The sequence below is a fragment of the Lonchura striata genome, chromosome 3 (assembly GCF_046129695.1).
Source record: "Lonchura striata isolate bLonStr1 chromosome 3, bLonStr1.mat, whole genome shotgun sequence".
Classification (NCBI taxonomy): Eukaryota; Metazoa; Chordata; class Aves; order Passeriformes; family Estrildidae; genus Lonchura; species Lonchura striata.
The window spans coordinates 18,367,787-18,391,047 of NC_134605.1; the positions used below are offsets into that span (position 1 = coordinate 18,367,787).

Genomic DNA, 23,261 nt, shown 5'->3' on the forward strand with positions numbered 1-23,261 from the left:
TCCGGAGTCCTACTCTGTAGTTGTGTTAGGTGGTTTTTTCCCTCCTCAGCAACGTCTGTAGTTCCCACTTTGGCTGCCCTGTGTGGACAGGCCTGCTGTGCTGGGGCTGTGTATGGAGCCAGCAAGGAACGCCCCACGGGACAGGGATGACGGCTGAGGGCCGTCCTTGCAGGACCATGGCCCGGCACTAAGCTGCTGCCGGAATACCAACAGCTGATGATTATGATTTTATTTTTTAAGTGTTCTTGACAGCTCTGGAGACACACATCTTCTCTTCCAAATCCAGTAATTAAATTCCACCTACCTGAATTCCCCCTGCTGTTTCAATTGGTTAAATTAATCTTCCCATCATGTCTGAGCCTCCTCTGTGTGTTGTTGAACGGTGGCCTCCTCTCGCCCCGCAGTCGGGTGGGGACAGGGACCGGGACCGACCCGGGCCAAACTCGCAGCGGCGCTGGCCAGCCCCGCGCATCCCTTCCCGTGCCAGGGGCCCGGACTCACTCACGGAGGCAGGGCAGAGGGATGGGCGTCCCCGGTTACACACGGAGACCCCCGTGTCCCTCCGTGTCCCCGTCCCCGGGGCTGCCTCCCCGCCGGCGCGGAGTGGGCAGGGCAGGACAGCAGCTCCCCGGGGACCAGCCCGGCTGCCTGCGCGCTGCACCTTTCCCCGGCGAGCGGCTCCGGCTCCAGCCCCCCTCCTCCCGGCGCCTCCTCCTCCCGTCCCTCCTCCCCTCCCCTCCCCTGCAGAGCATGCACAGCCCGGGACTCGCATCGCCGGCTCCGAGGCGGGCGGGCGAGACCGTCCTCCCCGCCAGCCCCGCTCCCGCCGCCCCCCGAGCTGTCCGCGGCTCCCCGGCAGCGCCTCCCGGTGCCCCCGCCGGACTTTTCCCTCCTCCCGAGGATGAGGCGGCCGACGCGGCGGCTGGCGCTGTCTCTGCTGGGGGTGCTGTGGCTCGCCGCCCTCCTCCTCTTCTTCTTCGGGGCGCGGTGGAAGTTGGAGGCGGCGGAGCCCGAGGGACACACGCCGGAGGTAAGGAAGGGGCGGCGGGGCCGCGGCTGCTCCGGCGCGACTTGGGCGCAATGCCGCCGCCGCCCGGGGAAGAAGTTCCCGGCGGTTTTCGGGACCCTCCACCCCATTGCGTTCCCCTTCAAGTTTGGTACTGGGGTACTGGACCTGTGCCTTTGTGGGGGGTGGGGGTGGGCGGCGGGCACTAAGGTCCTTTCCGTAGCCCCTGGCTTGGTCTTCCCCGTCCCCTCCCTCCGCTCGGTCTCGGACAGCTGCAGCCCCAGTCGCACCCCCCTGCCCCCCTTCACCGGGGGCTGCGGCCGTCGGGGGTGCCTCGGCCGGGGGTACCGGCCCTTTGTCCCGCCGCCAACTTGGAGCATCCCATGCTCCCGGCCCTGCGGAGCGGGGGAACCGGTGCGCCCCAAGGAAACGAAACGCGTGGTTCGTGTCACGGGTGGGGGACCGGCGGCTCCTTTCCCCCGTGGATCACGCCGGGCTCCCGAGCTCTGCCCTAAAAGAGAAGGGCTCGGTCCTGTCCGGGCTGAAACCAGGGCGGAGCAGACTTGGATATCCATGTTTGGCGTACGCGGGCTGGGCGAGCCCGGTTAACGCGGGGGCTTTGGCGGCTGGCTGTGGTGGCAGAGCAGGCTCGGGCAGGGCTGGAGCCCCGGCCGGGCTGGGACGAGGGTGCCCGTGCAATCGCGCCGTTCTGTGTCGGGTTTGAGCCCCCGGAGTGACAGCAAGGCAGAGATGCGAGCAGCATCTCGCTCCACACAGGGAGTGAATCAGAGTAGTTTCACTGCGAATGAAAGGGGAGCTGCGAGCAGCTTCGGCTGAACGAGGTCCCGGCTCCTCTCCGGGTCCGTGTCTCCTCCTCGGCTGAGAGCGGCTGGGGCTCAGCCGAGGGTTAACTTTCCAAAGGACATGGATTAGATGCTGCTTAGTTGTACTGTTGTAAATCTTGAATTAATTAATCCGGGTTAGAGCCCAACTCCTGAAAATACACCGAGATTTGGGTTACTGTGGCAGAGGAAGGGTGTGAGCCCTCACCCCCTCTTTTTGCACCAGTGACACCCAGCAGTGTTTTGCCCACAATATGTGACAGCTTTACGTGTTCGCCACATCTTTGGAAAGCCTTATATATGTGTCTGTCACCTCAGCAACTGAATTAACGACCTGATTGGAAAAAAAAAAAAAGTTAGAACTCATAAAGCTTACTTTGATTTTTTTCATTCTGAGGAATTATTGGTTTTTCTGTATTTTTTTTTAAATAAAAATGATTGAGGAGGTTTCTTCAGGCTTTTGTAAATCTTTCAATCCTAGAAGAAGGGAGTGAATCTATGTGACTTCAGGCCCCAAAAAGACATAATTGTCTATATGTTTGTTTATTTATTTAAGCTAGGGAAGGCAATGAATAAGTCAGTGAAAACAGGGTTAGAAGACAAGTTCTTTCTTAACTAGAACTGTGCTTTGGTGTCGGAACTGTATTCATAAAGATTGAAAAAAAAGACCTCCCCGGTTTGACAGGGGCTACTATAATCTCCTTGAAATGAACTTTGCTTCTCGATTAGCAGCAGCTGCCGCTGAATTGCTGCCATTTTGCAGCCCATTTTGGCTTTCTGCTCCCATTCAAGACTCCCCCCACCTCGGGGTGTAGGCTGCGGATGCTGTTACAGGTTGGTCTTGGCTCCCACTTCAGGTGAAGGGAACTTCTGCCACACAGGATCTGTCCCCATGTTTTGAAGCTGCCACTACCAATTTGCCATAACTCCAGCAATTTGACTGCTTAAATTGCCTCTCCTTCATTTCTTCTGAATTTTCCATCCAAACAATTGCATCCCCTTGAGATACATAAAGTGCAGATTGTTTTTTATTTTTTAATGCATTGCATTTTTTGGCTTTGGAAACTGCTTTGGAGCAGTATGACTTATAAGCTGCTTGTGAGCATGGGGATGTAGTGTCCCTTCAGTTAACACTTCTGAACGGCTGCAGAGCTGACTGGGGTAACACAGACAGGAGTGCTGTGGTCCAGAGGAGCCTGGTGCTGTGTTCTGTTGCCCTGGCCAGTGGGACTGGCTGCTACTGATGAAAAGTTGAACAGTTAAGGGTTGTCCTCCCAAATTCCTTGGGAAACAAGAGGAGGTGATGGATTGCTAACAGCAGCTCAAACATTTTAAGACAGCTACAGAGGGGAAATGGAGCAAATCCACATAAACTTTCCTGGCAGCATTTTCCAAGCTGTTCCCTCCCCCCTTCTCTCCCAGTTGAGTTGTATTTCTGTGGACATGGGCACACCGTGTATCGTGCCTTGTGTAGGTTTAACCTTTAGACCTTTCCAGTTAGGCTCCAGCTGGTATTGCTGCCTCCTGCCCGTGCCTGTCCCAGGGCTCCTGGCACACATGGATCCTGGAAGGCCACGGTGCTCGAGCTCGCTGGCTGGCTGTGGCACACTGGTGGCTTCTTGAGAGCTCCCCGAGCTGCTGCCCTTGGCTCCACGGATGCCCGTCAGTCACTGTTATTTTGGTCACTGCACCCTGCTTTACCCCAAATCCTGAGCCAGGTCCAGGCCTCAGCTTCCCAAAGGAAGGCTTGTGATGTTTTTCTTGCAGTCCTATGCTGAGGTGGGCAGGGTCTCCAAGGAGCAGGACCTTGGTGTGAGGGGTGCAGTGTTTGAGTCCTTCCTTTGCCCAAAATATGCTGCTGGCTTGGCATCTCAAGGACCTGGTGAAGGCAGGCATCCAGGGAAGGTCTTGCAGCAGTAGCTGAGCTTTTCCAACTGAGCTGCTCATGCCCAACGAGGTGGGTGCAGCAGTCTGTTGTAATTAACTTGGCTTCACCTTCCCTTGTATTTTTTCCCCCTGTATTCCCCTGCAATCCCTCTCTATGGATCTCTTGCTGCTGCCCGGTGGCAGGAAGGCAGAGGCCCCCCCTGGATGCCAGCCCTTGCTTCCCAATCCCTGTCACCTCCTTTCCCTTCTCCTCCTCCTCCCTGCTGCCTGCAGCTGCTGCTGGTACATGCCAGGGCAGCAGCAGCAGGTTGAGGCTGGATTTTAGGGTGTGGGACTCACTCCTGGCCGTGAGGTGTAGCAACCTTGCAGGGCAGGTAGGGTATGGAAGAACAAAAGTGGCCGTGTTTAGGACTATGAAGTTGTTCCTGGGAATACTTTGCCAGTCAGGGACAGTGCTGTTTTTACCGCTGCTGCCTGGGGGTTGATTTTTCTCTGTTTTCCAAGGGGCAGATCAAGCCTTGTTAGTGCTGTAACACTCGCCCTTTCACTGCCCTTTATGGAGTCCTGTGACTTGGCTGGGAAGAGGAGCTGTAGCAGGGCGCCTGCCCTGCCAGGGAGCTTTACCCAGCCGGGTGCCTGCTTAGCAGCCATGGGCTCAGGGAAACTGAGCCTGATGGATGGGGCTGTGAGGACACCGGACTGACTGGGGTCATGGATCAGCTGGGACTCGCTGATGCCTCCTTCCTTCCCTGCCTTTTGGAGGAGGGTTTCCAAACCTTTGCAAGTTTTTTGTTTGTTTTTTTTTTTTTTTTTAATTAGTTCCAGCCTGTCTCTTACTTGTCCCAGCAGTTTTCCAGCTGGTTAAACCAGGACCCGGAGAGGCTAATTGAACTTTGTATCCTTCTGTCTCTGGTGGACTCCGGAGGAACTGGAATAATTTTATTGTCTTGGAAAATTGGGCTGCCAGAGACCCACCTGAAGTCACTGGGGAGGCAGTGGTGGGGCTTGGCATGTGTTCCAGTAATCCTGGGCTCATGGCCCCATGCTACTGCCTGGCATCTCCCCTGCCTCCCTCTGATCCATCCCACTGCTCTGCTTTGAGGGGGGGGGGGGGACATATAAACTAATAACTTAATTACATTAAGGAATAATGAGGGGATTAATTACAAGCAAAATCCCAAATTAATTGTGAGGAGTACTTGTAGCTGGCTCTGCAGCAATGCTTTCCTGGTGTGCTGGCTCCCGTGTCCTGTGCCAGTGTGTGGCTGGGGATGCTTATGAGGGAGCAGGAGATGAGTAGGTGGGTAATAAGCCTTTGGTCAACTCATTTCCCACACCTGTATCAGATCACAGTGGCTGTATGGCAAAGCCCTGCAGCAGGAGAGGATTTCAGGAGTCTGGGTTCCCACAATCAGGGTCAGCAGTGTGTGCAGGAGGGACAGGAAGATAGTTTTTGTTTGGTTTGGGATTTTGTTTCCCTTCATTCCTTCCTGCATGCTAGCTTGCTCCCTCTGATGAATGGCTGAAGCACAGCTGACAGCCTCTGGAGGGAAAGCAGGTCTGTGACGGGCTTGAGTGCAGGAGAAAAGCTACAGAGGAAAAGTTTCCTTTATTAAAAAAAATTACCTGTTCTGCTTGACTTGTACTAGTGTTTGCAATGCAACATCTCCTTTCTGAGTGTGCTCAAATGCAGCTGGGGGATGGCTCCTGGGAGATGTGGAGAAGCTCAGCAGCCTCACTGCCTGCTCCACTGCTCAGCACCCTGCATGGCTGGACCTCAGTGCAAAGGGACCCTTGCCAGCTTTGTGCTTATGTGCCTTTCACCAGCCTATGCTTCCTTCTGCATCATTGCCATCTAGAAAGCCGCAGCACCTGGAGCTCAGCTGACAGTCTCCAGATATTAAATTCCTGTCAGTTTTATAGCAGCAGAGCCACTTAACAGATTAAAATAACTGTGTATCCTGCAAAAATTCAGATCTTGACAATTAAGGGATTGAAGTGGCAAGGCTGTTGGGAACAAAAAAAAAAAAAAACAACAAAACAAAAAATAAAAAGAAAAAAAGAAGAGGCAGAGTGTTTAATATCCAGGAAGCTTGTATTGGCTGGGGACATGGATAGGTCCAGGTTGTGAGAGAAGGCAAAATTTATTTCATGCTTTGTTGGTGAAATCCCACTCTGAAATCTCTAGGAGTAAAACCAGGCTTTCTTGGATGTGCAGAGCTTTGCTTGTAAAGGAGCTGTGATGGAATCCAGTCCCTCTCTCTCTTGCTTGTGTGTTTAGTGCTGGATAAAACAGAAAGCCATGCCCAAGCAGCCCTCATCTGTGGGATCAGGCAGGAGAGGTCTGGTGGAGCAGGGGTGAGGTGAGGAAGTCACCTCGGTGGCTAAACCAGCTGTGGACAAACGGTGAGCAGCCTGCCTGGTGCACCTCGATTAATTAACCTGCCCGCTGCGCATTACAGCGCTCCCTGGGATACCTGTGGAACAATAACCAGTCAATGAAAACCCTCCTAATTTTTCACTGGTAATTGCAATGAATGAATTTTGCCTCCATTACATTCTGGTGGAGCTCTGTGTTACAGCTGTGACTGATGGGGGCATAAATATTGATTGAACAAGACCTGTTTGCTTTGCAAAACAGTGAGCATTGGAATGTACAGGTGCCTTTCTTAGCTAGTGCTTTTAAAAGAATTATCAGGGAAGGAAGGAAGGGAGGCAGGGATTCTGCTTCTCTTCTGGTAGGAGTATAAATAAATTTCTGTGCAGGTGGTACATGTTTTGTTGGCAAGAACTGTTGAGCACCAGAAGAAGAAAAATACTTTCTATTGTGCTCTGAAAGGATAAAAAGAGTTGGAAGAGTCCTGCTGCTTCACTATGAAGGGGTGTTGGAGATGGTTATGCTCTGAGGGTGGGTTGGGCTCAGGAGTGTCATGGTTTCTCTTGTAAACTGCTTCTTCTGTCAAGGTCCCTGTAGAGCACCCTGCACATGGAATTGTTGCAGGCTGCAGCATCCCTCTTCAGCTGGTGTGACGGGTGTGGCATCATCCTTTTCTAGGTAACACGGAAGGGCTCAAGTCCTTGCTGCTGGGTTTTTAGGAGGACTCAGGCTCACAGCCTGGGACCCTTGGTGACCTTTAGGGGTAGTCTTGACAAAAGTCTTAACTTCTGAATGGGGAAGTCTGCAAAATCAGCTCTGTGTCTGGGTGCCAAGGCTTCAGAGACACAGCACGTATATTGAAGTGTCTCCATGCTTGAGAAAGATGCTGACTATGAGGGAAGATGCCTTGTCCTATTTATCCTTTCACCACCTCAGATATGCACAGAGTTGGATTGTTTACTCAAAACCTCACTGTTTTCTCCTCACTCTTCCTTTCCTTGATAAGAAAGTATCATCCTGATTTATTTTGATGGGCTCATGGCCCAGGGCCTGTCTTGGCTGGGTTTACTGCTTGCTCTGCTGAGACATCTCTTGTCCCTGGCTCTGCAATGTGACCCGTGCCTCCCCATGGGCAGGGGACTCTGCACAAGGGATGGCTGCAGGGTGAGAGCTGTAAAAAATGGGAATGCTGTGCCTGAGGAAGGCAGGTCCAGGGAGCATTTTATGGTACTGACTAGAGGCTTTTTGTGTTTGGTTGTATGTATAGAGATGAGGGCAGAGTGTGGAAGGCACACTCTGCTGAGCTGCTGTGGCTCCACAGGTGTGAGCTGGGCAAGCTCCAGCATGGGAAGGGTGTTGCCTGGAGATTCAGCCTGGCAAATAAAACTGTCTTGTGATCCCTCATTAATGCAGGTGCAGTGTTATTGTCCCTGGGACAATAGCTGACAAATCCTGGGATGCTGAATATTGGGGTTTTGCATGCTCAGTGTTTTTCTTGGGTCCATGGATGTTTGTGTTCTGCGTGCACAGCTCACGGGGATGCCACTTTGGTACCTCTGGGTGTGTTCCTCTGTCCTGTAGTCTCTTTGCCAGTGGGAAAAACAAGCTTGGAAGAAGTTGTGGAAATGCAAAAGCAACGTACTCTGCCTGGGAGAGTCTCATCTGTGAGGGCAGGCCAGCATTTGGTGCAATAAAACCAATTAAGGGGAATGTATCTGCAGAGAAAGCAGAAGTAGGATCTGTTTAAGGAAGACGTTTGCGTGAAGGAGTAATTACGTGCAGCCTAACGACAAAGGGTGCAGCGGATTGACTATTAATTGGAGTAGCAGGAGCGGGAGATTGCTGGCATTAGCTGTGTGTTTCTTGCTGGTTTCCTCCTGTTTAAAGAAGGAAGGGGTGAGGAGCAGATGATGGGGGGGAGTTTGCTCTCAATCCACTTTCCTGTGCAATGAAAAAGCCATTTCTCCCCCTTTCTCTCACAGCAAAATGTTCAGATTTTGCCAACGACGCTTAGTGCAGTTGCTTACTAAGCTGCAATTAAATTGATTTCCCACCCTCTTTACCCTTTTTGGTTCCAGAATCTCAGCAGGAATCAGTGTTACAGGAAGAGTAAGCCAAGGAGATCTTGAGCCCCTTCTTCTGCTCATCTAAATCAGTATTGCTCCACTTTTCATATGTATTTCCAGAGGAGCTGGGAAAGTTAGGCTGCCTAGGTATAGGTTTTCCCATGTAGCTGCTGCTGGGTGGGGAGGGCAGCTCTAGGTCAGGCTGGGTCAGTCTATAGGGTACCTGGAAGGCCTTCTGCTGTGGGATGGGCATTGGGTGTCCTGGGAGTGGCAGTGGCACAGAGTTGCCCACAGGAGCAGGGAGAAGCATTTCTTGTCCTTAACATGTGCCTTTGGTGAAAATGATCAGTGGTGAGAGGTTCAGCAGGAGTTCACCCCTTGGTTCATGGAGGCAGCATTGTTGTAGTAATAGTTTGCCTCAGTCCTGCTGTTTGGAAACACCTTAAGCACCTTGGTTAACCCTTCCTGCAGCCTGAGGGAGTGAGAGGAGTGGTGATCCTTTGTGGGTCGTTGGAGAGGTGTTCGACTAAGGGATGATGTGCCAGTGTCACTTCTCCACGGGGGGACAAGGTGACATGCTGGATGCTGTACTGTCCCCAGACAGCAGGTGTGCAGATGGGTGGTGGCACTGGGACTGTGTGGCAGGGCTTGTGTCCCCCGCCAAACCCTGCCTTACCACACATAGGCAGAAATTAGTGATGATTTACTGCAAAGCAGCTTGAGCTTCAGTTTTGTGGTATTATTTGGAGGAGCAAGTGAGCTAATGATTGCACCTCATCTCGGAAAGTACTGCGGGAAGTGCAGTGCCAGGAGAGAATTGATTCAGAAGCAAAACAGGTTCATTTTCAGATCACGCTGAAAGAAAAGGGAAAGACAGATTCTCCTTTATTTTTTCCTTTTTTTTTTTTCCTTTTTCCTTTTTTTTTTTTTTTTTAAACTTTTGTTTTTCCCCCTCAGTCTCAAGTGAGACTGAAGGTCTTAGCCTTTCCCTCTTTGGTTTTCTTGTGGAAACATCAGCAATAAACCTGATTGGAAAGTGATACGAGGAGAGCAGGGTTCATGCGGTGCAAAAACAAATGAGCTATGAAATCACCCTCTATTCTCCAAACATTATTCATGAAGCCAGGAAAATTGAGACGGATGATTCTTTTTCATTTGAAGCCACTGAAGGAGTAAGTCCAAAGGATGTGATTTGGCCCATGCCAGGAGAGAAAGGCTGCTTTGTCCTGGCTTTCCAAATAGCTTTGCCTTCATTTAGACACACACCATTTCCTCCTCAAGGACCACCGTCGGCATCCGCCAGTTACAGCCACACCTCATAACCCATTATGGAGACACACAGCTCACAAATAAGACACAAATATGTTCAGTAGTGCAGGCCTTGGCTGCAGGCCCCCTGGGCTGGATGAAGTTCATGCACATATTTTCTTGCCTTTGTGTTGAATTTTTAGTTGCTTGTTGTTAGGTGAGGTGGAGAAAAGTTGAGAGGGAGAAGTTACAGGTGTGAGCAGACTCACTTTCAATGGCTGGCTTAGTTCTTCTTACAAAACGGGGATTTAAAAATAATATATTTTTATTTAAATGAAGTTTTTTCATCTGGGTCTAAGTAATCTACTTTACCCAGTGGGTTGATTCAGGATCATTCAGGATGGAATAATATCCTCTGATATCCTTTGGGATCTGCCTTGGGGGATGTTTGGGATGCAGCCCTTTGCACTTTGACCTCACCTAGATGAAATGCAGAACTCAGGGTCTTGGTTAGGGAAGGCACATGTTTTTTCTGGTGAGTTGGACAGTGAGAAGACATTGGGAGCTGCTGGAGCTGATGTGTGGGAGCCAAGCTGGGAAGGAGACTTGTATAGCATTGTCCTGCCTCCAACAGGAATGGAGCTGGATGGAGTAAAAGCAGGGAGGAGTCGTGGCATTCATAATGCCCGTTGCATTGTCCTGGTGCCATAATACAGTGTAATTTGGAGAGAGGCAGACTCAAACATGCATTACCCAGCCATCTGCTGCTGCCACTGGGATCCAAATGGATGAATATACGCATAGTGCTCAGAGTTAAACCATGTACGATGTGTAGGCTGCATATGGTTTGCTCTTGGTGGTACGGCAAAAATGTTTTGTCAAGAAGAACTTCCTATCCTGCTCTCCCATCCTGCAGGAAGTTTTCTGATTTAAATCTCTGTGGAGAAAAAAGAACCAACCCATGTGCACCCCTTGGGCATGTGCCCTCAGCCCAGCAGTGTGCTGGCAGCCGTGTTTGCTGGCCATGGCATGAGAGGAGCTGATTTTGGGGTGGAGACCCCTTACAGAGGTGATGTGTGAAGGGTTTGGTCAGAAGCACTAGAAACAGTGAGAAAGTGAATTATCTGAAAATTGAAATTAGATTTGCAAGTGGTGAGAAAGGGAGTCGAATGATGAGAAAAGTGTTATGTTGCCTGGTGATATGGCCTGTGTTACTGAACCTGGGTGTGGATGTGTCTCCTCAGCAGGGACCTCCTGGATGCACCTGCACACTCAGGAAGCACAGCGTTTCCAAAAATCAGACATAAAATATAAACACAATCTGCCTTGCGAGATGAGAGTGAGCTCCAGCAGGCATCTGAATGCTGGGGAAGGTCGTTCAGATGTTGTTCTTCACCTGAGGCACTGTGGGATTCAGCAAGGTGAGGACGCTTTTCCTCCTGAAGGCAATGTCAGCAAAGGAAAGGCAGTTTCAATTTGGCCTTTGCAGGCAGAAGCTCTGCTCGCATGTGGGGAACAGCAGGAAATTGTGTTGGTGCTTTAGGGCACCAACTGTTGGGATGTGGAGGGCAATCAGCCTTCCCCAACAGGCACAAGGGGTGTTCTGGAAAATGGGACTCCCTTGCTCTTGGTGCCTTGCTGCATCCTCGGGACTGCAGCTCCTGCTACCATCATTGTGGTCAAATCCTGACTCTGTCAATGAAAGAGGAGTTTCATTCACAGAAGTGAAGCACATCTCTGCTGTGTAACCAAACCTTCTTCTGTTTACCCAGAGCATTGTTCTGGGACAACAGCCGTAGCACTGGGGCAGAGCTGGTGCTGCAGCAGGTACAGGCCCAGCACGGGGATTTGCCCATGTGATACCTGGAAATTAACTCATTAAATAAAGTAATTTGCACCTTTTAATCTCAGTGATTCCTGTGTGTGGGCACCTGTATTTAGGAGAAGAGCTTATTCTGCTTCAATTAATTTTATATCAATATGAACTGAATAATTAAAGGTGTGAATGAAAGGCCAGGTAGCTAATTCCCTTCCCTCCGGTGCACAGACTGCACTGAGATAACCTGGGAGAGGGAGCTCCTGGCAATGCATATGTTAGTCCAGCTAAAAGAGCCAAACAGTCCTGAGTTTCTATATGTAAATATCAACTGGGATCAACTAATTTTTGATGCTGATCTCCTCGTATTGATCTTGGTTTGTGCACTGGCACCAGCTGTGTGTGTGTGGCTTTGGGCAGCCCAGCATTTCTCTGTCTGAATGCAAACTTGGGTCTCAGGATGTTCTCCCCATCTTTAGGCAGAACCAGCAGCCATTACTGCATCTGAAAGATAAAGCAGATAAATTTGCTCTTTCTTTCTTTGTTTCCAGAAGCTGTGTTTCAAGTCTGTAGTCCAGGAGTGGCTGTGTTTCAGAGGTGTTTCATTACAGTAGGATGCCATCGATAACTGGCTATTTTTGCCTGAAAATCACAGGGAACTTTTCAGAATTGTATTAATCCAATGAAAGAGTAAAAACTTTCAAAGTGTAAAAGCTGGGGACATTTCTTCTTTGAGAGCAAACTAATGCTTGACCTAAAAAGTATGATATATCTGAAGTCCTGCAGTGCAGCTAAACTCATGTCATGCTCAGGATTTCTTCTCCTCCCCCAGTAATCCTTTCCCAGTGCATCACACAGGTACAGGAGATTAATTTGCTCAAGCTCTTAATGTTTGCTCCATATTACAGAGAACCCAAACTCGTCAAGAGGAAGACACCCAGTTCATCCCAGTGTGTGCTTAAGGGTTTTGCCACATGGGATTTGGTGTGGAGAGAACATATGGGGAAGGCAGCGTTTCTGTAAGCAGGGCTGATTTTAGTCCTGTAAAGGACCACAGGGAAGTTTGATAACCCAGCAGCATGGTTCAGTGCCTTCTCTTGTGCTGCCTGGCTGTGTTCTTGCAAGGAGCCACAGTGTGATTACAAGGGCTGTTAAATGCCCTTAATATTCACACTGTTGGAGGAAGCATTACTCCTGCCGGCTCTGCTGTCTGCTGCCGTTTGCAGTAGCATCTCATTGATGATTATATCACCAATGCCACAGTGAGTAGTGTGTGAAGCCCCTCCAGCCAGGAGATGCAAAGGCAGAGTTAAATTCCTCCTGTTTGTCTACTTTTTTTTTTCCTTCTCTTAACAACATTTTTTTAAGCAAACAAAGCACATCAGAACATTTTGGAGCCATGAAACACGATGGGAAATGAGCCCCTTGAAGAGAAGTTAAGAGAACAGGGCACAGGCACTGTGAGGGGAAGGAGCTGGAGGGCTCAGGGCAGCCCATGCTTGATGCAGCCATGCTTGCATGCTTCTTCTCCTTGTCCTCTTTTCAGGCATAGATAGGAGAAGCAGCAAACTGAGTAATATGTATTTGTGTGCTGAGTAATACGTATTTTTCTGTATACACTGATATGTACTTGGTGGTGCGGGGGGAGTGGCAGAGGGCGCTACAGTTTAGTGGGGGGGGGCTTTTGGAACTGAAGCTAAGGGCTGTTTTTTTGTGAGAGAGCCCTGTTGTATCCTAACTTCTTCTGGGTGGAAAGCTGCTCCCATTTGTGTTGGGTTTGGAGAGTGTTTGTACCCTATCGTGCCCGAGCCACTGCCACAGCTCCCATGTTTCCTTGTCTGGCACTGGGATGCAGCTATTTCTCCAACAAAGCCTTGTCCCTCATGTGCAGCCTCAGCTCCCTCAGACAATCTTCATCTTGCCAGGTATTTTAAGGAAAAAGAGCCAAAACCAGATTCTTGGCACCCTGTTCTGTTTGTTGGTCTGCTCTGCATCCCTCTCTGTCCCTCAGGGCTGTGTTTGCACTTCCTTGTGTGCCTTCCTGCTCAGCCGCAGGTTATCACAAGCAGGTGGCTTGTCTTGGAGGGCTCCCCACACTTCTTATTTGTCCCAAAATGTGCAGTGTCCATCCAGCCATAAAGACTTGGATTTTACTTATGGGGCCAGGGGCCTAGAAACTTCAGTGGCTGTTTGGGAGAGAAGTACTGAGCCGAGCATCCTCAGCTGCAGGGAAATGCTGGGACTTGCCCAAGGCTGGCTCCTGGCAGCGCTGCAGCAGCCCCCCTTTCCTGCACAGGTATTGCCGGGGAGGAGGCCGGCGCCTCCACAAATGACTTGTTTGCATGGCCTGCCCTGCCGGGGCGTGGGTGAGGAGCCCTGACAGGGTGGCCATTAGCGGAGCTGCCGGGCAATCGCTGCCGTCGCTTTGAGTTAGGGAGAGCAGGTGCTGGGGACGCCTGGCTGGGCGCCGGCAGGAGCTGCGCTCGGGGCTCGCCGAGCCTCCATTGATTTCTGAGCTTGTCACGCTGTTCATTAGGAGTGGGAGAGCAAACGAGGTGCTTAGCAGGAGTACTCCAAGCTGATCCTGATGGAGTAGGTTTCTCCGCTGCCTGGTTAGAGAAAAAAAAAAAAAAAATTCTTGCCCAAGTCTCCTGCTCATGGAGTCTTCAGCCTCAAACCTCCTGTCTCCAGGAGTGTCTGGCAGGATCTGCCCTGGCGCTGCCCTGTCCTTGCAGACTTGTACTGAGAGGGAGTGCAGAAAGTTGTGCTGCTGGTGGGATGATTTTGTTCCCTGTCCCTCGCTCTTGTCCTTCCAGGTTCCCACAGCTGGGTCTCTTGTTGCATGCTGAGCTTGCTGTGTGTCTTGTTCATGCTGGAGCTGCATTGATCGAAGCAGTAAATCAACTGGCTGCTGCTGTGGATATAAGTGATGGCTGTAATGAACCAAGGGGGAGAAGAGGAAAAAAAATGGAGGGGCAGACAGAAGGAAAAATTGGGAAGAAAACAGCATACTCAACAATGGATGGGATATGAGATGAAATATTTGCCTCGGCCAAGGTCCCTCAGCAAAGCAGCATGGTCCTAGCAATGGCTGGAGGTGCTGCAAGGGGACCTGCTGTGGGAGGAAAAGGGGGTTTCTGTGCATGCAGAGCTGTGCTGGCTCCCCACCTTCCCCCTACACTTGCTGGCAGCAGCTAATGGATGGTGGAGATAAGGATGGAAGCCGGTATCTGCCGCGTGGGCTGCACCACAGGGCTGGATAGAGGGCACCAAATGGAGCTAAATCACAGGCCAATTTATAGTCTTGCTGGCTACAGCTATAGGGAAGGTTTTAGATACTATTGTTTGAATGTCTATGCAGCTCTTAAGGTTGCAACCCCTTCATTTGCTTTCTGCCTTAGCTGGGTTTCCTTTTTTTTTTGAGTTTTAAAGCATTTTCCTGCTGGTGAAAGGCTGAAAGACCCCAAGGCTTAAGCCTTCTACTGATTTCAGTAGTTTCTAGGTCTTTGAGCTGGCTGTACTCTATCTCTGAGCCCTGGCCCTTGCTTTGGGGGTGTAGAAGGAGGTTTGGAGCTGAGTCAGTGGCATCTCCACCTGTGGGTTGTTATCCAGCTGCACAGAGCCTGGTGGCTCCCCATGGGCCACAAACCAGATGTTGTGTGGCAGTGATTTAAAGTCTCTGTCATTTAGAGACAAATCAGTGATAATGAGTCTCTTTTTATAGAGAGGGACTTTGAGGCACGGGAAGATTTAATGGCAGACGCTCTGTAAAATTAGCTACTTAGCTAACTTTAGCAAAATCTTGTCCAAATGAACTAAAAATGAGCTAAATTCAGCTAAAATCATTGGAGAATTGTCAGTCTGGATGGAGGAAAAGCAGAAATTGAAGGGGAAACTGAGGTGTTAGTAGCACTGATGCAGTTGTAACACCAGTTGGTAGTTCAGGAACGTGCCCCGGCCTTGGGTATGCTGCTGAGTTTTGGGCGTCTCATTGGGATGGGTCCTGGGTTGGAAGAAATGAAGGTGGATGATGGGACGCTATTTGCAGGGAGATAAGTGTAACTGCCTTGTGGACCTCACTGCTGCCAGGCTTTTGTATCTTGAAGCACTTGATGGCTGGGAGCAGGACCATTTGATACCTTCATGGTCACCCTCAGCCACAGCTTTTGTAAGAGAAGGAAAAAGAGATGGGGGGAAAAAAGTGTCTTGTGACCCAGGATGGTATCTTGAGGGCAGAAAAATGGGGGAAAGCATCACTCCTAAGGGAGCTGTGTGTAGCTGTCAGTGCAGAGTGGTCTGCACCTTCCTGCTGTGTGTTGTAGGCAAGGTGCCTTGTTGGATGGGTCAGGAATGATTCATTTTCTAAGGAAGGGTATGGAGGAAAAACAGGGCTATTGTAGTCTTGTGCCCTTGGAAGTGAAATACGAGGAAGGAGAGCTGAAGAAAAGCTTCTGAAGTGTCTGAAGGAGGAGGTGAAAGAGGGTAAGATGAAATCCAATTCTGTCAGCTTGGCTGTTGGCCAGGAGGATGTGGTGAACTTCTGCTGTGTGCCTTGGGATCTGTCATGACCAGGAGCACTTAGGAGCTATTCTTCCTCCAGCAGAGCTACATCCTTCTGCAGATGTTAAGTTGACAGAAACAAGATGGATTGTTGCAGAAGTACAAAGGACTTGGATGTACATTTTTCCCTCTATCCCAATTTATGTTTGAGATAGTTGTAAGCCCCATGGAAAATTATCCCTGGTAGAGGATCTGCCAGGGTGATGTGCTAGTGGCTTTCTGGCTTTTGGCTTTTCCCAGAGACAATTCCAGTGGACTAACCAAGGGTGTCAGTGTTACTGGCCAGCAGTGGTGGAGCCAGTCCATGGGATCCCCATCTCCTCCTCCATTATCTAGAAAGCTTATGGATCAGGAGGGACTAGAGTTGTGGTTTTGTGGATTGTGCATGCTGGAGCTGGCTCTTATCTGCCCAGCTTTTTTCAGCCCTTAGAGCTGGCAGAGTCATTTTAGCTGAGTAATTTTTTCTGAATGGTGCAGAGTCAGGAGGGCACGTGCCAGGGGAAGCCGTGTGGAAGCATCCCTGCCTGCAGCAGTGGGGCTGGGGGCCACAAAGAGGAGCCTAAGACAAACCCCAAAGCCTGCACTCCTAGGAGGAGTGAGAAGGGAATGCAGAGCTGTGCCGAGTAGTGCAGGGGTTTGCTCAGCGTTCCCAGTTGGCTTCTGGGACAGGAATTACTCTGAGGTTTTCAGGAAAGTGGTCTTGGGAGAAATATGTAGAGGGAGAAATACAAATAACCTCTTAGTTTGCAGACTGTTCTGATAAACTGATGTGTTCAGGAGTGACAGACAGGTCATGCAGTTTTTGTGCTTCCTCCAGAAAAAAACAACCCCTAAATCCCAAAACCCACACCCTTGCCATTTAATGTGGTGGGTAGGGCAAGGAAGAAATACCTCTCTCTGTTTCATTCACTTTCATCAAATATGTTATCAAGGAAGCATTGTTTAGTTGAGGAGTTTATTTCTCCTTTCTGGAAACACTCCCCTGACAGCAGTCCCTGTGCTGGCTGGGCAGACCCTGGCAGAGGGTTTGGCAGTGCTGGCAGTGTTCTGCATGTGGGTGAATGTGACACACGGTTTCACTGCACCTGTGCTGGGCAGGGTGGGCTTTTGTCCCATCCTAACCTTGATCTTAGTTTTCCTCTTGCAGCTCCGGTGTGGCCAGCAGGAATGTGGGGCAGCTGGGACAGCTCTCACAAGCCAGTGTAGTTTTTTTGGGTTTGTGGGTAATAATGAGCTGCCATGGGAAATAGCAGTTTCTTTTAAAGCAATCTTCTCTATGAAAGTCCCCTTGAATTTAATGAAGACTTAGAAAGTTGTTCCTGCAGTTTTTACGCTGGCATATAGATATCCATAAAAGAGCCCTCCCGTAAATGGAACAGAAAGGAAACCATTCATTTTAGCGTCTGTGCATTTATGGATTGATTTTTACAGAATCCTATTAGTTTCACTGCCAGTAAATGGCATGAGGACTCTATTTCAAACCAGACAATGTCAAGATATAGAGGTGGGCATTAAATATCATCCCACCTGTTGCTGTTCAGCTATGCTGCTTGTGTCTGAGCAGAATGTAATGGCAGAGGCCAGGAATTCCAAGTCAATCTCTTCCAGCTCTTTGCTTTGTAAAATCATTAGGAGCCACGATAACGTAAGAGACTGGCATTACAACAGCCCTTTAAATACATCCGATCATTTTTGTGCAATGCTTTCTTAAAAGCAAAGGAATACTCTCCTGTAGCTGTTCGTGGTGCTGCTTTTGAGAAAAGAATGATTTATGATGCTTCTCTTAAATAAACAAATTAGATACAATGAAAAAGACCTAAAACCCCATAAACCACAGACTACTACTCTTCCCCAAAATGCAGACAATTTCTAGATTTTTTTTTTCCTCCCTCTCTGTCAGGTAAAGGACAGAATATTCTCTCCCAGCCCAGAGAGCTGCTGACAGCCTGGCTCTACCTGTCCATTTTACACTCTTCCTTCATGTGTTGTTTGAGCTGCTGACAGTCAGATGGTTTCATAAACAGCCACCTCTCTGGGCCAAGGGTAGCTCACCTTCCAGTGTCATTACCCAGCTCTCAGATTATTACAAATGAAAACATGCTATTAGTGTAATTTCCATTTCCCCCCTCCCTGTTTAAGCTCTCTGCTTTGTGCATCCCACTTGATATTTGGCATTGTGATTTTGTTGGTGGGTGGTTTTACACTTTAATTTCAGTTCCAGCTGCATTTGGTTTGCAGAATGTGGGGACTTTGCAATTAAAACCAAAACTGAGCTGCGCACATTGAAGCAAGGCAGGAAAAGCAAGAGGCTGACACTTTGAGTGTGGCACAGCAAATGGGAGACATTGCTTAGCCACAGCCATGTCAGTCTCCTGCTTGGCCAGAGCAAATCTGGGATGCCTTACTGGACTGTTTGGAAAAGGCAAAGTAATGTGGAAGTCATACATGTCTATATCCATATGTGTATTTTTCTATGTATAGGTTTTCTGTAGCTGAGAGGGAAGAGGTTGTTGCCAAGATCAGTGGTGTAGCCTCAGATGCCATGTGCTATTTAGGGAGTTGATGCTGCTGGTTCTCAGCCATCTGATCACAGATACAAAAAATGTGCTTTGGAGTTGTTTCTCCTGTTTTACCTTTGTGGGCTGACCAGGTCAGCCAAGCTCTGGTGCTGTTGTTGCATGGAGACTAGGACGATGTCACTTCAGAAAGAGAAAATGACCTTTTTGAGGGTCAGAAAAAAAGAAAAGGATGTTAATAAAAGAGAGCCTGACCCTAAGCTTATCGTCTTCCTGGCTGTTAGTCTGCTGCTCACATCCCTTGTCCGCTGTGTCTTGCAGGCTGTGGAAGTAGAGACCTGTCGGGATGGACACTGGTGCCCCAAATCCCTGCTGTCCCCCACAGCTGCCAGCACAGCCTTGCCAGGAGTGTTTTCCTGCCTCAGTGTTGGGGAGTGGCTTCTAGGGTTGGAAGAACATGTGGCTCCTTCCTCCCTGAGCAGTCTTGGGCTTCCCCAGCTGAGTGAGCACAGAGCTCAGCTGCTCTGCCTGTGGGCTGGTGAGACCTGTGGTGAGCCAGCTCAGCTCTGAGCTCCCAAAAGTGCTGCAGATGCTTTGAACTTGCCCTTTTTGACGTGTGTAATTTCTGAGTGCAGCAGATGCTGGGAGCTGTGTTTGGTGCGAGTTTGTGCCAGGGCACCTTTAAATTGCAGGGCTGAGTTCCTGGCAATAATAGTATTTGGCTGTAACATCTGTAGCCTAAATTCATCTTGTCCCAAGGCTTCTGAGACTAGCTGGAGCTGGATTTTTGAAATTAAATTTTTTTTTTTTTTTAAGCTTGAATTGGACTGTTCCCAAAAAGCTGCCACATACACCTGCAGCTCTGGGATAGCCCAGCAAATGGGCTAACAGCTTATAGCATATTCCCAGTGGGTTTACATCCCATGGAGAATTTCAGGGTCTCTGTGGGCCAAGCAGTCACTGTTCCATACTTCAGTTGTCCCAGCAGGACATGGGGAAAGGATGGGGAGGCCTGGGTGAGGCTGTGCTGTGCTCTGGAAGTACGGGGCAGGACATCTGCACTCAAGTCACTGCTCAGTGCTTCCCAGTGGGAGGCCTGGGAATGTGGCCTAGAAGCATGGCAAAAGCTTACTTTGCCACTTACTTTACCCACTCTGATGGTGAAAAGCAGCTCCCTGGGTAAGGCTGTAATGAAAGTTTTGCTCAAAGCAGGGCTAAAATCCCATTTCTTTTGCCCTTTAATTATTTGATTTATTTTCTATATTTAACATGCTTGTTCTTCATGAGTCAACTGAATTTTCATTTTTTTTTTTTTTTTTTCCTCAAATATTTATCTGTGTTGGCAGAGGGAACATTTTAAAATGAGCTTCTCAGAACTTGCCCTAGATGCCCTAGTGTTTCTTCTGGCTGCTTCTGCTACGGAGTGGTTACTTGCTCCACATTTCCCACCTTTTCCCTGCTGCTTCCAGTGCAGATAAAATGTTAAATCAAAACACAACAAAGAATTTTAATTTTATTCCTCATCTTCACCACTTGGGAAATAAAAGGCTGGTGGGCTTAGCCTGTTGCTGGCAGCTGAGCCCTGCTCCAGTAGTGTTGGCTGCCCATTCCTATTTGGCATCGCTGAAGCTGGGCAGGAGTGAGGGATAAGCCACAGTGAGCCTGCTGGAGCTCAGCTGTGACATGTGAAATAGCAGAGCCCCTGCCAAACACCCTGTGGAGGGGAAAACCATCTTGTCCTGGTGTACTAGGATGATGGTGCCTTTAGCAGCCTGGATTTGTATTTTAGAATAAGGAGGCTTTTGCTGCTTTTCTTTTTGTAGTCCTGTTTAAGTAGGGAGGCAGAGTACAGGACTGTTGAACAGCCTTTCCTGGGTAACTTGGGAGGACAAGCAGGGTGCTGCCATGGGAATTGACAGCAATCCTGCCTGATTTTGCTCCCTGCCATGTTGGAGAGCTGGAAGTGGTGCAGAGGGGGGACACAAGGGGATGGCTTCTCTGCAAGAAGTAGCCTTAGGCTGCTCAGTCTGGCATGGAGGGTGGGGTTTGTGTTGCAGATCTGGAAAGTCATTAATGGCAGACAAATGGTGGATAGGAAATAGCTCCAGCCTCTTTCTGGACAAAATCTGGGATTGTCAAAGAAAGCTGGCAGGGGCAGGTTCAGTGTGCTGGGACGCAAGGTGCTTGTGGAGCCCATGCAACAGCATTTTCTGGGTGCTGAAAACCTGGCTGGGTTCAGCAGTAACTGTACAAAATGCATGGGAAAAAGGTCCAGATGGCTGTTAAATGAGATCTTCTTTTTCCCCTGCTCCTCTGAACACCACCTTCCTCAGCTCAGCAGTTTTGGAGCTGGGTGATCCAGCTGGATCCAGCTGAGCCCCCTGCCAGTGCAGGCAGCTGGGCAGATGTTTCTGTGCCTATCTAGGACAGGGAGGAGGCTGCATCCCTGCCGGGGCTGCTGTGCATCCCGCTCAGGAGCTTAAAGCAGTGCTTCCCAGGGCCAGAGCACAGCACAGACCATTAGTCTTGCTGAGTACAGCTATGATTGTGCTTAGCACTGCCTTCCTATCTCTCCTGGCTGAACTGTAGAGCACTTTGCAATGATTAATTCAGCATGAAACTCTTAAGTGAGCATTATTGCCCCGTGTTAAAGCAGACATAAAGGTCTCTGGCAGACCAGGAGCAGAAACTCTCTGCCATACAGACGTTCACCAGCCTGGCAGTCTGTAGCCACCAATACATCCCACTGGCCTTCTTTTGTCTCAGCACTTTTTTAGGTCCATTTTGTTGCCCTTGAGAGGTTGTTCCTTTTGCTGCAAAAAAAAAGGGGGATGGATTCAGATGCTGAGCTGTACCTAGCAGTTCGGGATTAAAACTCTCTTTGACTGCCTAGATGAAAAGTCTTGGCTTGTGTAACTGGTTATTTCTGGTGCATCTCTCCAGGCGTCTGCCTTGATGTGGGCAGCAGCAGCAGCAGCATATGCTGCCGGCTGCGGAGGGACCAGTGCTGTCACCATCTGTGTGCAGGCTGGCTGGGGCAGTGGCAGGCATTGTTGCTGGGGCTCTGTGTCCCTGCTTTTCCCAGGGCCGTGCATGAGCCAGGGGCAGGTCATCCAGCTCAGTGCCTGTGGTGCTGTGTCCAGAGCTCTTCACATCTCATGAGAGTTTTTTCTTCTTCGGGGTCTAGCAAGGGTATAAAGATTATGAGAGCTCTCAGCTGGAGCTTGTGCTCTGAAGGTGCCTTTACAACAGTAAATCAAATACAAAAGCAGTCAGGTGGGTTTTTTTACAGCCATCAGGACCAGTGCTGGTTGAGATGCCTTATACACAGCTGATAGGACCTCTAAACTGGCTGATGTGTTTTCGGGAAAGATCATGGAGTAGCATGTCTGCTGCTTGGCACATCTTCTCTATCCACATGGTTTCTGCTCTTCCCTGAGGTAGTGTGGCTTTTGCTTGCTCCAGCATGCCTCTCAAAGACTGAGTGTACCCCCAGGCATCTTCTCCCTTTCATTTGAAGACATACTGGTGCCAAGGGTTGGGGTAGTGAGGGGAGACAGAGACGGGCCTAGCCTGGAAGAGAAGAGCTACTGGAGTGTGTAGGAGAGGATAAGGATGGAAAAATATCTATGAGAAAAAACAAATCCAGTTGATGCCTAACATTAAGAGAAGCAGCATCACCAATGTGGGCCTTGCCTTGTGCTTTCAGGACCATCCAGACAGCATAAGGTTGTGTTTTGTCTCTGGTTACACAGGCCCAGCAGGGGTGGTGTGAGACACTTCCCTCCAGCGGCATGAGCCTCCTTTGCAGTCCCCTGGTTTCCACCAGGAAGCCCAGCTGGAGACATGGTTCCCTCAGCAAGGAGATGTAGCTGTGGCCTAATAGGCACTGTATCCAAAACTGCGGGCAGAGAAACTGCATTAGCCAGGTCTCAGCCATATCCCTCTTTTCCTTGCCTGCCTGGCCAGAGTTTGCCAGCATCTTATTTCCCTCTGGCTGGAAAGACTGGCTCCTCGTTTCCTTGCAGCTACTGCCAGCAGCAAGTGCGACCTCATTTGTATTATCCTGTGTCTGATCCTTAATGCAGCTCTGCAGGCAAGGGGAGTGTGTTGCTGCTGGAGCAAGAGGGATCAAAGGCGTGTGGGTTGGGATGTGGCCCAGATGGGTGATGGCGCTGCCTAAATGTGGGTCCAGCCTCTGCTCTCCACTATTTGTGTCACATGAGGGACTTCCCTCCCTTCCCACGACTTTCTAAGAGCAGGGAGCTTTGCCTTCAGCAGATAGTGCACAGCTGCTAGTGGAGCCGATGTGTCCAGCCAAGATGAGATGCTCTCCATAGAAGTGAGTGTGGAGCTGTTCCAGAACTGACTCTTTGGGTTTGGAGGTCCTGGAGGTGTTGCCTATCAACTTGTTTCTGGTAGCTGGGGGAAAGCCTTTTGTGGTGACACCTCTGTGCTGCCTAGGCCAGTAAGGGGAACATGTGTTGTCTTGCCACCCAGCTGTCTGCAAGGAGCTGTGCTGTGCCCACAACCATTGCCACTGTCTAAGCCTGTTGCTGCCAAAACATCAAGACCCAAGAGATTTAGGGCAGCTTATTTCTGCCTGGATTTGAGCTTTGCTGCTGGCTTGTATTGGGATTGCTCTGCTTGCCCAAATGCATCTTGTGACAAAACATCATCTACAGGACTGCCCTGGTGTCTGCATGAGAGGGGATGAGGTTTGGAGGTTTGAGACACTGAGGTATCTGGCAGGGCTTCCTGCTTCCACAGTGTGTGGAATTGTGGAGCTTAATGGGTGCATGCCATGAGCTGTACTGCCTGAGTGGAGGAAATCTCTTCCTGTATCAGACAAGGGGACTCGTCCAAGCCCAAGCAGAAGCTGCTCACCAGGACTTCCATACTGTGTTTTCATGACTGAGGACTTCTAAAATGCTCTTTTCCTT

General features: G+C 49.8%; 1 protein-coding gene across 1 annotated transcript in view; it reads left to right on the forward strand.

The window, feature by feature from the left end:
• The first annotated feature begins 901 nt into the window (after positions 1-901).
• GALNT14 (polypeptide N-acetylgalactosaminyltransferase 14) overlaps positions 902-23,261 on the forward strand; it is a 90,814-nt gene continuing 68,454 nt past the window's right edge. The window contains exon 1 of the mRNA XM_021537019.3: positions 902-1,030. Coding sequence (XP_021392694.2) covers positions 902-1,030 — 129 coding nt within the window. The remainder of the gene's footprint in view (positions 1,031-23,261) is intronic.